The sequence below is a fragment of the Carcharhinus amblyrhynchos genome, chromosome 6 (genome assembly GCF_965287045.1).
Source record: "Carcharhinus amblyrhynchos chromosome 6, sCarAmb.v2.hapA, whole genome shotgun sequence".
NCBI lineage: Eukaryota > Metazoa > Chordata > Chondrichthyes > Carcharhiniformes > Carcharhinidae > Carcharhinus > Carcharhinus amblyrhynchos.
The window spans coordinates 35,454,243-35,467,975 of NC_137329.1; the positions used below are offsets into that span (position 1 = coordinate 35,454,243).

The 13,733-nt window shown below is 39.3% G+C and overlaps 1 protein-coding gene across 1 annotated transcript in view; it reads right to left on the reverse strand.

The window, feature by feature from the left end:
- scube2 (signal peptide, CUB domain, EGF-like 2) overlaps positions 1-13,733 on the reverse strand; it is a 138,883-nt gene that overhangs the window by 84,004 nt on the left and 41,146 nt on the right. Inside the window, exons 5-7 of the mRNA XM_080190201.1 lie at positions 6,869-6,994; positions 6,195-6,311; positions 2,663-2,752 (exon numbers count right to left, since the gene is read on the reverse strand). Coding sequence (XP_080046327.1) covers positions 2,663-2,752; positions 6,195-6,311; positions 6,869-6,994 — 333 coding nt within the window. The remainder of the gene's footprint in view (positions 1-2,662; positions 2,753-6,194; positions 6,312-6,868; positions 6,995-13,733) is intronic.

The window sequence follows — 13,733 nt, forward strand, 5'->3', positions numbered from 1 at the left end:
ACTTTTGGATCTCTCCTCTCTCACTTAAACCTGGCCACAGCTTTGGTAAAGAGTCATTTGGACTTGAAACATCAGCTCTTTTTCCTCCTTATAGATGCTGGCAGACCTGCTGAGATTTTCCAGCATTTCCTCTTTTGGTTTCAGATTCCAACATCTGCAGTAATTTGCTTTTATAAGAGAATTTCATAAACTAATGACCCTCAGGGGAAAAAAAATTCTCATCTCTGTCTTAATTGGAAGAGCCCCGGGTGTGATCTTAAAGCCCGTTCACTCCAGACTCTGGCTCCAGTGAGGTCGGAGAATTTAGCAGGCAGCCAAGCCTCAGTTCACTGCAGCGGAATGGGAAAATCCTGCTAACATGAACAGTGGTAAGATTCCAGCTCCTATCATTAAACAGTGGCCCTAATTCTCATCTCTCCTGTAATGGAGAACATCCTTTAAGACACTTATCCCTTTTGCCTTTTATCAGACTATGTCTTTAGTCCATGACTTACAGAATATTCGTGTCAGAGAAATGAAAGGGTCACTAAAACCAAATGGACCTATCCACGCTGAGTCATTTAATATGTAGGGCATAAATTTTGAGAATGCCTGCTTCTCTTTCCAATGGTTCCATTTGAGGTCCATTGTGATACTTTAATGTATATAACAAAAGCATTTTAATATAGTATTCTGTTGGGAGGGAGGAACACCAGTTCTTGACAAAGTCACAACAGGATGTGCTCTTATTAGATTAGAAGGTCCCATTTAGGGACCAATTTAGGTTGGGGAAACACAAGCAGTTAGAACAGCAAATCATAAAGCAATTTTTACGGTAATCTAAGCTAATGCTCCAATTCAATATTTTTATTCCAACCAAAAGCAGCTTTATGAAAAGGACTCTCACAGGGAACAGAAGAGTGAAAAAGTTGAAGTGGGAATGTAATAATTTAGGAAGTCTGACTGGAAAGGAACACAGTTTATTTCAGAATGCAAAGTAAAACCATTACCTGCTTCTATTTTCTATGTATGTTTCTATGTAATGGTATCATTTTAACACCAGAAACACAGAAGATGGATTGCAGAATCTGGCACTTGTATCTGAAATACCCTCAAAATGACAAAAAGCTGTACTACCAGCTGTGGCCAAAATGGCTGCAAATTTTAAGAAAATTTAAAATCAACATGTCTGCTCTGTACTTTAGAGTTAATCTTTCAGCTCATGACAGCAGAGTGATCATAAACTGCACTTGAAATGAATATTTGATTCGGGAAATGGACTCAATGAAGAGCTGTACATTAATGGCAAAATTTATTAATAATAGATGGAGGGAAAATTGCAGATTATTGCTGTTTATTAAAAGTGTATAATGAATCAAGCAACAATATAGTTCATGTCGGAAAACAGACTAATAACATAGCATTGTATAGAATGGCATTGGTGAAATACCAAAGCACAAAGAAACTAAATTGAAAAGGTTTGCATTTATTTCCTTTACGCTTCTAAATGGCTGATCTTAGCTATCCAGTTGTGGGAAGGTGCTAAAGCAGGGAGGGGGAAGGGGGGGTGTTAGCTACTGTTTACATCCCTTAGTACTGGCTAAAGAGCATTACTGGCTAAAGCATGAGAGCATAACATACCTTCTTAGACCAGTGGGTCCATAAAATGATTTAATATCCTCAAGGAACACAAAAGAACAAAAATGCGGAGAAGATTTTCAATAATTTTTATAGGCACGTTGTATCAGTGGTAAAATAAAGGGCACAAAATTAAGTCACATAACTGGTTCACCAATAGCAGAAGATTACAACTGAACACCATCACACTATCGCTTGATTAGGTGAATGGACAAAATTCTCCACAGATATATTTGACAGATGTTCCACTGATTTTATGACAAAAATACAACTGTTTAACTTGTAATGGTTTGCTCACAAACTTTATGTATCACCCTGCAATTATACACAGAGATATTCGTCTTCTACATTTAAAATACTGCATCCCACTCCCTGACCCCTTCCCTCCAAAGTTTTCTCACCATCTCTCCCACGGGCAGTCATTCTTGCTAGGGTACAGGTCCAACGGTGCCTGCAAGCCTCCACAAGCATTTTCAACAAGGTGGTCATTTGTCAAGACCAAGCTGAATCATTACATACTGGTAGACTACTTAATAATGGAACACAGCACACCTCTTCCACAGTTTGCCTTCACCCAGCTCCAGACACTGCCCACCCCTCCCCGTGCCAATCAGCAGCAAAATGGCTGGCGATTTTTTCCACCACCCTAGTCCAGGAGTGCTGACGCTAACTGTTGCACGAGCTGAAACAATAACACCCACAGGAGATCAGTAAAGCGACTGCTTTCAGATAGAAAAGTAAGATCATCCTGACTTCTTTCTAAACTTCGAATGTATTTTCAGCATAGTTAGTAACAGTTTGAAATATGCAAGAAACATCTTAAAGAAACAACATGTACTTATTAGTATCCACTGCAGAACCAATTATATGAGTATTTAGTGTGCAAGGAAGCTAATGCAACAATGGTTAAATATTGAAAAGAAGCCCAGGCACAGCAACCGAAGTGACAGTGTGATGGCGTTTGGATCCAACTAAAAGTTTGAAATGAAAAGACAAAGAGAGCAAAAAGAAACCATCAGTACGCTAGAAGCTTTTTATTTTTTACCCATTAGCAGTCGACGTTTCACCCGCTTGTCCACATCAGTTACTGACGTGGCATTGTATTCAGAGTTCTCAATTGCAGCCTCAGCTTTTTCTATAATACAAGTAAGCACAAAATATATTGCAATCGGTCAAACCAAAGCAGAAAAAGTTATTTTTTAAATGTGTTGTGGAAAGGCATCTAAACAATGTTTTCTTTCTTTATTGCTTTGACTTCCACATTGCATTACCAACGACAAAAAAACAGAAAGTCCTGGAAACGTACAATAAAGATGTTGCAGTTGAAACCTTTTTCGTTCCAACATTTAGAACCCTATTGTGCATTTCCAGCATCTGTTCTTATTTCCGCTTTCTTGGTTTTTTATTTTTTATCTGTGGTTTACAGCAATACATTTTCTTATATTACTCATTCAGTTTTCTTGAGTACATGCAGCAGCTGGTCTTCCCTTTTCTTGACAGAATCAGGATGCAAATAAGAGCAGTCAAAAAACTCACAACTATGCAAAATAAAAAACTGGGAATCAAACAGAAAAAGCATTCAAAAGCAACAGAAAGTGCATCAGAGATTTATTTTTCAAGAAGCAGTTTCTGCAAGCTGAGAAGCAATCCAGAACTGGATAAAGTTGGTATTCAAATAGAAACAGCTCAGTGAAGAAAAATGCAAAGCAAAATGCATGCAAAATAATAAACCGCAGTGCTGGTTGCCTGCTTGTCCATAATTGATCAAGCCAAATTTAAAAGCCAAACATTGTTTTGTTAAAAAGCATTGCAGAAAAAAAACAATCAGCAGATAAAATGAAGTAATAGCTTTTCGACATGCTTTCAAACTGTTTAACACGGTCCCTTGATCATTCAATGTGATTAAAAACAGCCATTTTCCAAGACAAAGAAGCAAGTTCTTAATTTCTAGTACAAGAAAGTTAGCATTGTTATACAGGAAAAACATTGTTAATGTATCTTTCTTCCAACAAGCTTGATCCTATCCATTTTTACACAATTAACTGAAAAAAAAACAAATCATCTGCAAATCTTTTCATTTCATGCAACTGATTAGTGAATTCAAGCAGGAACTAATTACATTAGATGAAAACTGACAAAATCCCCTCTGTTCTGTGTGAGAGAGTTAGTGCCTGTCTTCAATCTCCCCGTCAGCTAAGAGAAGTCTCAGCTTCTTGTACTCTACATGTACAACAAATTAGGTTCATATAAAATGATGATGGAGCATGGCTGCAATAGAGATCATTGTATTGAAAATATTGACATTTTTTAATTTCTGTTTGGCTGCAGATAAGACAGGCAATCAGAGTCATCAGCAGAACACAACAGCTCAGAAAAGGAAAGAAGGAAATCACAAAAGAGAAGAATTAGTAAGCTTCTTGAAGAGGACAGAACAATATCAATTTGTGAGCAAATAAATTCTCATGCTTTCTGTTGAATTTGCATCATCACCTTTGTAAGTAAATGCTAAATGACCTTAGCCTTTGAAACATGTACAATATAAAGAGGATGTAAAGTTTGAAATATTGAAATCTTTTCAAATATTTTATGAGAATATTCAACATACGCAACAAGTGAGTCAGCATTAATTGGTAAAAAAGACAGATTTTGAAGCTTCTGGAGAGCACACCTAGGCTGGAATTTTACTTTGCTTGGACAGGTGTGCACCCAACATGGAAGCATGTCAAATCGCACAAGTAAATGTCAGCATGTGTCCTGACATCATCATGCACTTGCACAATATTTCAATTAGCAGCCATGCACAGGTGTTGGAAGCATGCTTCTCGACAATTAAGCAGGAAATTACACCCATTAAGGAGACAATTAAAAACAATTTAAGATGACCTATCTACTTATATGGTTGATGGGCAGCCTAATTGGCAGTCTTAAATGTTTTGAACACAACTTTAATCAAGAACAGCATGAAATGTCAGGGCAGAAATAAAATTCAAAAAGCTGTCTGTGGACTGAGGTTTTCTGAGTTCTACCATCAAGTGTTTGAATGTGCTATTTAGACATGGTTTGTTGCATTTTTTCATCACATTTAATTTGTGCAGGCGAGCAACACCCTGAAGCAGCTCTGCAGAAATGTCCACCTTGAGGGAGCCTATTAGAAGCACCAGTCCACACCCTCCTTTTTCCCTTGGTGTCCGCCCTCTTCCTGCTCCTCTTGGAAACACTGAGCTTTTTCGGGGCCAATCGCAGTTGGAAGCGCATTTCACATCTTGTTCCAGGCTCGCCAAATGGGTGCAAAATTTACCCCCTGGACTCACCTTGAAGTCTGACAGCTGAACTCTGATCTGATGATAGATGCACATCCCAACTATCATATCCTGTCTTTTCTATTTGCAAATGCTGATTTTCTTGGTGTGCATTTCACATTTTCTCTTTTAGTTTCAGATATCCACCATTTACAGTTTTATTCTTTTCAGTAGGAATTCAGAACAATTGAACATTTTCAAAATAATTACTGCAAAATAAGATTGTGCCAAATTTATATCAAATGTATTTTTCTGACTGTTAGTTTGCAGACATCAAAGGTGTAGAAGTATAAAGATCAGTTGGATAAAAAGCCATTCCTACCAACTCTGGAATTTTCCAGCACTCTCAGATTGCCATCCTCTAACATGACACGTTGTCAGGTACAATTAGTGGCGGGGAAAACAACCAAACTTCTCCCAGAACAGGTTTTTGTGCATCAGCTGGTCATCATGTCAGCATAAAATGACCTTTCATTCAGGGACTGTTCTTTTTGACAAGAGTAATAGCCCTATTCTGTAGTTACTTTTGTTGAGATATTTTTCTAAATGAATTCTAATCACTAAATGTTCCCAGTAATCATTTCAAAAATATCGAAACAGCAACATTTATATTACCTCTTTATGGCTATTGGCATCAAGTATGCTGAGAACTAACGTGACAGCTGTAAACAACTCTAAGGTTTATTAGAGGGTGTGGCTGCTTAATGTGTCTGCAATCATACCAAATAATATTTATTAGCATATAGGGTAAGCACATAAATTGTATTATTCTGCATGTGGGCTACAACAAATGCAATACATGTAGCAACAGTTTTTCTTCCTTTATGTAGCTGATTTATGATTAAAGAAAAACAGATTAATGTATATTTATTTGAAATAACACAGATCAGGGCTTTGACTTGATAGCACAAGTGGAACTACAATTACGCAAAATAGTAGCTGCTATCACCAAGAAATTGTTGTCTGAACAGCAACAACTTGTGATCCAAATTAGCATGACTATCAAAAAATGCTTTTATTTTTTCATTTAGCCCTGGATTCTGAGGTAGCTGAATTTGCTTAACTGAAATAACACTAGAAATGTGGATGACACAGGACAGGTGTAAACATTTACTGCCTAACAGCAATAAAAAAAACATTCAAGTCTACCGCCAGGACAAACAGGCAAGGATGATGTTGCAGGAACATTCTTCAAAGATTAATTTATCTTTTATTTGCTTCTGGGTTTGTATAAACTCTCCACAGGAAAAATGGCAGGATCAGAGCCAGTTCACTTACCAATGCAGATTTTCCCATCTGACAGCAAGGCATACTTTTGATGGCAGCCACATACAGGTCCATCATCTGTATCATCACATGTATGATGGCACCCACCATTTCCATGATTACACGTTACTAAAAAATAATTACACACATCTAAAAGAAACAGCTGATCATTATCAGAGTCATATTAAACTGTCCCAGACATCTTTAACTTCATAAACTAAACAGGACAAACAATAAAATCATACTTTTCTTGCATTGTTAGGCTCACTCACCGGCCAAACAACTCACTGTTAAAGGTCTTGGCATGTCAGATTTTTTTGAACAGGAATTCAAACTCAGATTTGTGTTGACCTAGTTGTTGCACAGATAACCAACTTTAACATCTTTATTCCGAGGATATGCAGAGTAATGATGCACCTGTTGCCAGCTAAAGTCTTCTAGCCAGGCACATAGTCATTTTTAAACAGAAACCCAGCATTTTACATAAATATTGATGCAATCCAGGGGAAAAAAAATCCCTTTCCATAAGCTCAGCATTTCACTTCAGTTGATTTAAACCAGAGGTCAAACAGAATACTTAAGGACAGAGGCATTCTTAAGAACTGTTGAGAAGGTTGAATTCTTTTTGGTTTCAGTGTCCCAAAAGAAGACATAAGAAAACAGAAAAATGAAAAGAATTTACGTACATAGGCATCCCCTCTGATTCCTGGCTAGTTCAAAACCAGGCCTACATTCACAGGCTACTCCTCCTTTTGGTGTTTCTCTACAGATGTGGGCACAGCCATGGTCTTTGTTCATGCAACTCATTCCTTCTGAAGCAAGATAATAGAACAATCAGAAATACAATTTTTTAAGAAATCTTGTTTAAAGTAATTGTTTGTACAGAGACAACATGCAGACAGTGTAAAATATCTGCAAACAGAATCAGAATTGTGTGTCAATTCACTATACTTTGTAAAGTCAGAGGGGAGGAATTTGCTCATGTAATGTTAATGGCACCATGCAAACACACCTCGATTCCCTGGTGACAGACAGGCAATGCCTCAGATCTCTATTTTCGCTGCTTTCTTATGTAATGAATGCATGAAATTTTCCCACCATAATATTTCCATTTTTTTTAAACTAAGTTGTTTGGGAGAACTTTAGGTAAATGTCAACACTGGTTCAGAAGATTTTAGTCAGAGGGTTATTGGATCAAACTCCATTTCCGGCCTTGAGCACATAATCATGATTGATGTGCAGTACTGAAGGAATACTGATTGTCCATAGGTACCATTCAGTCAGATGAGGGTTAAACTAGGAAACCATCTGCCTGTCAAAGTGGACATTAAAGAGCCCAGAGAACTATTCAAAGAAGAACAGACAATTATTCCGGTGATTGTTTCTCTCTCAAACACTCACCAAAGAATTAAGACCCTTCTTAAAACTCATTCCTTTGACCAAGATTTTGGCCACCCTTCTTTGGCATGGTATCCATTTGATTTGATTAAGCCTCTGTGAACTGCCTGGGGTGTTTTTCTAAATTGAAAGCACTATGTAGATACAAATTGCTGTTGACAATGTTATTTGTCTCACTGCTGCCTGGGAGATCTTGTGTGATACTGTAGTTGCCCAAATCTCAGTAATCACTACATTCTAAATCTTAGTACATGTGTGAAGCACTTTGAGCTTCATGAGAGATGTCATAAACCAGAAGTATAAACTGGTTTTACATTATTTTACATCTGCTATCATTCCTATCTTATTTTTAAGAAGGTGCTGACTGTGTAGCGGGCAATAGTCCCACAAGTCCTGTTCACCCTCCTGCTGCTTGCTTATGTAATGTGGAGATGCTGGCATTGGACTGGGGTAAGCACAGTAAGAAGTCTCACAACACCAGGTTAAAGATCAACAGATTTATTTGATAGCACAAGCTTTCAGAGTGTCGTTCTTCTTCAGGTGAGTGAGGAGTTGTGTTCACAAACAGGGCACATATAGACACAAATTCAATTTACAAGATAATGGTTGGAATGCGAGTCTTTACAGGTAATCAAACTGATAGCCAAATTCCGCACACATGAGGATGGCCTCAACTGGGATCTTGGGTTCATGTCACACTATCTGTTACCACCATGACTTGCCTGGGCTTGTAAAATCTCACCAACTGTCTGGCTGGAGATGATACACATCTCTTTAACCTGTGCTTACCCCTCTCTCCATTCACACTGTCTGTACCTTTAAGACTTGATTACCTGTAAAGACTTGCATTCTAACCATTATCTTATAAGTTGAGTTTGTGTTTATATATGCCCTGTTGTGAACACAATTCCTCACTCACTTGGAGGAGGAGTGACGCTTCAAAAGCTTGTGCTATCAAATAAACCTATTGGACTTTAACCTGGTGTCATGAGACTTCTTACTGTGCTTGCTTATGTGGCCATTCAGATATATAGTAAGAAGTCTCACAACACCAGGTTAAAGTCCAACCATTTTTTTAAAAAGTTCAACAGGTTTATTTGGTAGCAAAAGCCACTAGCTTTCACAGTGCTGCCCCTTCGTCAGATGAGTGGAAGTTCTATTCACAAACAGGGCATATAAAGACACAAACTCAATTTACAGAATAATGATTGGAATGCAAGTCTTTACAGGTAATCAAATCTTAAAGGTGCAGACAATGTGAGTGAAGAGAGGGTTAAGCACAGGTTAAAGAGGTGTGTATTGTCTCCAGACAGGATAGTTGGTGAGATTTTACAAGCCCAGGCAAGTCATGGGGGTTACAGATAGCATGACATGAACCCAAGATCCTGGTTGAGGCCATCCTCATGTGTGTAGAACTTGACCATCAGTCTCTGCACAGTGACTCTGTGCTGTCATGTGTCATGAAGGCCACCTTGGAGAACACTTACCTGAAGATCAGGGGCTGAATGCTCGTGACTGCTGAAGTGTTCCCCAACAGGAAGAGAACACTCTTGCCTGGTGATTGTCATTGGACTTTAACCTAGTGTTGTGAGACTACTTACTGTGCCTACCCCGGTCCAATGCTGGCATCTCCACATCATTCAAATATATGCCAGAGAGTGCGTGCTAGGGGGCTATTCAATTTTTGATGGCACTGCAACTGAACCCCATGAGCTTATACTTAGCTGGCAATCCCCCACCCCCCTGGCGGTAACAAGGGCAACTTTAACTGCTAACAGCACAGAGCAAAATGAATGACAAAGCACAGAGCAGGGAATAACTCTGGACTTTGCTGGTTTATAAAGCTCAGCCACTGAGTATCAAGCACCTGAGGCATCAAAAAAAACTTACATGACATCTTTAAATCATCATATGTGATGATTACTGCTAATGTGTGACACTTAAAAGATCTGTATATTATCAAACTGACAAAGAAGTGACATAAACCCCAAGATCAGAGGTCACAATCCATGCTTCGGTGTTGAGAATTATGATGTCATCTGAAATTCTGAGTGGATTAAATCTCTCTCACATATCTATTATTCGTGATATAATTGGCTTCTCTGACAGTTGCAAGCTGTTCACACCAGAGCTATCAATCTGCACACTGTTGGGATGAAAAGGGCACAGCTAACCTGACTCAGCAGGTTTTGACTAAAGGCTGTAACCAATTAAACTATAAACACGCATGCCACAAGTATTCATTGAACCGTGGCTTTGACATTCTCTCAGCTATGTAACAGGTAACTCTTAATCACCAGACAACTGCATTAAATAGAATTTGGAATTGAAGTCCCAACTGTACAAAGCTGAGCTGATACCGAGCCAGTCTGACAAAGAACACAAGGAATAGGAGCAGGAGTAGACCATACAGCCTGTCAAGCCTGTGCTGCCAATCAACAGAACAGCAGCTGATCTTGGGTTTCAACTCCACTTTCCCACACTCTCCCCATATCCCTTGATTTCCCAAATGACCAAAACTTTGCCTAGATGCCAGCTTTGTATATAATCACCAATCAAGCGTTCACAAACCTTTTCAATTTTTGGAATTTTTGAATTCCAAAAACTGACAACCCTTTGAATGAAGAAATTTCTCCTCATCTCAGTCTAAAATGATCAATGCTTATCCTGAGTCTATGTTCTGGCAGGCATCACTCAAAGAATTGGTCACACCATGAGGTGGGAGACAAAAGTAGACGATTAGCAGGCAAATGGAATCCAAATTTCAATATTAAAATTATTAAAATAAGGTTCCTGATTAAATTGTAGTTTTAGGTTGAAATTCCACCCAAAAGTACAGATCAATAGGCCTGGTTTGCCAGGTGTAGTGCCAGGTTATTTTTTTTGAGTTGCTGTTGCTGAACAGTACTTTTTTGCCACTAAACTTTTATCAACTTCTCTGTTTAACATTTTGCACTTTTTGACCTGTGCAACGCTATGTAAGCCTTTGGTTGCTAGCCAAGATCTTCCCAGGGGGTTGGCAATTGTTTCTACACAACAAGCTACAGCTAACAAAATTAGAGCAATAGGAATCCCTTTGGCTGTTCCAGTTGTGCTACGTGAATTTGACAATGACAATTTGACACTGCGATGAAACCTATACCTCAGGAAGATTCCACATAAAGCAGAAATGAACAAGAAGGGTTTTCAACACATAAATGTCCAAATGGTTTCTCACCAGAGAATTGAGATTCTCTAATATGATGGCCCCTATTTTACCATTTTGATTCTAAGTGCTGAGTGGACTTGAAACTGAGAGTGTTTCAGATCCTACTTGTAGACCCGTTCTCAGGCACCTCCGTATGCGTTCTGACTGCAAAAATAACAGTGATTCCGAATCGTGCAGCACAAGCCTGTGGGCAGGGCTTAACATGCACAAAACCCTGCAGCTCCAATCAGCGCTTCCAACTACGCATGCACAGAGAAAAACATGGTAGAATGCTGCTCTCCTGCTACATTCTCCCTGGGCTGGATAATGCCTCCTCCGGCACTCACAGACATTTCCCCACCACTCACAACCTTACTGACCCCCTTATGCTCCCACCGCCCTGCCATCCAGACCGATTGCAGGCCCTTCCCCCCCTTCCCCCACTGATCTCAGGCAGAGTGGCAGCAGACCCCCCTCCCCCCACCCCCACACGATCTCATGCAGAGCACTGTCGGGCGCTTGTCACTTACCTCCTCACTAATTAGAGTGTCCAAATTGGACTTTTGTGGAGCATGTCTGTTTCGCGCCAATTCTGGATGGGCGAACGTGATGGTAAAGGGGGAAGTGCCGGTAAGGTTGGGTGTGCAGCCCATTAAGTCAATTTAAATGTATGCAAATGCATTTAAATGGCCATCGCACCTATTTCGGGCACGGTCCCAATTGCGGCCACTTTTGGGCCTTACTAAAGGGGGAACCAGTACGGAGGTGGGCACAGATGGCGCTACTCGCCTCATGCCCAACTTTACTAAGTTTTCACGCCTGAAAATGGGTGCAACTTGATGGTAAAATCGGGCCCAATATCTAGAGAAACACCCATTTATGTATTCATTATGTAACAATCCACAGTGCCTATTTTAACTGGAGATGACCAAGCGTATGCATAGATGGTTTCTACATGACTCTCCTTTGTTCCCCATTTGCTTCAACAACTTCAAGAAATCATTCCACATTGCCTGCAAATTTTACCACAATGGTGCACCTCCTCCTTGCAGCATGCACTGATTTTTCTCTTCACCATATCGGTAACTGCAACACTATATTCTGCACCCTATCCTTTCCCCTCTGTACTCTATGAACGATATATTTCATCTGTATAGCACTCAAAAAACAACACTTTTCACAGTATCCCAATAATGTAACAATAATAAATCAAAGAATGGGCCATATTTTGATATAGCAGGGCACCTAATGGCATCTGGTGTCGGTTAGAGTTGCCCTTGCATCCTTCAGCTCTGAGCATGTTTGTACATGAAGAATTTGAATGTGTGAGCGCTGATAGTATCACAGTGAGTGAATCAGGGTATCTGGGTCCTCTACAAACCAGGCAATTGTATCCCCTTAATCAATCAGATTGAGAAATAAACAGTGCAAAGACTGAGAAGAAAGTGTAAATTAGAAAGGATGAATTCAATGTGCAATCAAGTACAGAGTGGAGGGAAAAAACATTTGATAAGAGAGAGAAAGAAAAAGAGACAGAAATGAAAAAGTAAATAAAATAAAAAAATTAAAATTGACATTAGAAAATTTAAAATTGACAACAAGTAATACCTGAAGAATAAGACTACTCATTTGTAACAGTTAATTTTCAAAGCGAGCGTGGTTGACTGCCAGTCATTGACACATTCGTCAGTAAAAGGGTATTTTTGCTTTAAGTAACTTTATGTAATGAGTTTAGTTACATCTCCCATGCACATACAGCAACTTCACCCTATTCAAAGCATGTTCATGGTCAGACAGATCATGTTTCTTGGACTATTGACTAAGATCAAGTGTTGGATCAAACCTAAGATGGGGTGCAATGTCTTATCTTGTCAGCCTGGATCTTGTTTGTCTCTCTTGTGGAGACTATGAATTGGATTTTGAATTTGGTTTTTGGGGCAAGCAAGGAACGGCTTTGGGTTTGCTCGGTCTACTCTGAGCATTGGCTTTCTAACTTTAAGGATGGAGTAAAAAAAAACTTTTTTAAAAGGCTCGTGGTCAGACAGACAGTGATATGCAGCACAGCGGTACAATGGTTAGCACTGCCACACAGTGCTAGGGACCGGGTTCAATTCCCGGCTTGGGTTGCTGTCTGTATTGAGTTTGCACATTCTCCCTATATCTGCATGGGTTTCCTCCGGGTGCTCTGGTTTCCTCCTACAGTCCAAAGATGTGCGAGTTAGGTGGATTGGCCATGCTAAATTGTCAATTAGTGTCAGGAGGATTAGCAGGTAAATATATGGGGTTACGAAAATAGGGCTTGGGTGGAATCATTGTCAGTGCAGGATCGATGGGCCAAATGGCCTCCTTCTGCACTCTAGGGATTCTATGATTCTATGTCGTATTGTAAAACCTAACAGCAACTTGTATAGCAACATTTGGATATTGGCCTGAAGTTGCAATGTTATTTACATAGTAAATAACATGCGTATATTTTGATAGCAAATTCTTGCTTAAGCTATTAAAGAGAAAGTACCATATGAATGGGAAATCCTTTGTAACTTCATGACATGTATTTTTCTTTCATAACTTAATGCCACATCACAAATGGGAGCCTCCCCCTTCACTACTGCCTCCAATCGCTTCAAGATTGACAATGAGATTTGGCAGCATGTTGACTACACCAAATTTCTCACTGAATTTAAATTTCACAAGATCTATTATCTGTTGACTGTAATGCCAGGGGTAAAAAGAATCGGTCTTCACTAATCAAATTTTCCATTGATATTAGATGAAGACAATGAATGACACCAGATCGATTTATAACAATGCATTTAGTTGCTCTCTTTACACCTCTCCTTCTTATAAAAATCTTCAGAATTAAACCTAGCAAAAGGTTGATAAATCTTTGAGACTGACCATTCAGTGACTTGTAGGTTTTCTCCTGACAAGGTACTGGGATGAAAATGGTCTTGGGCGGTAGTGGG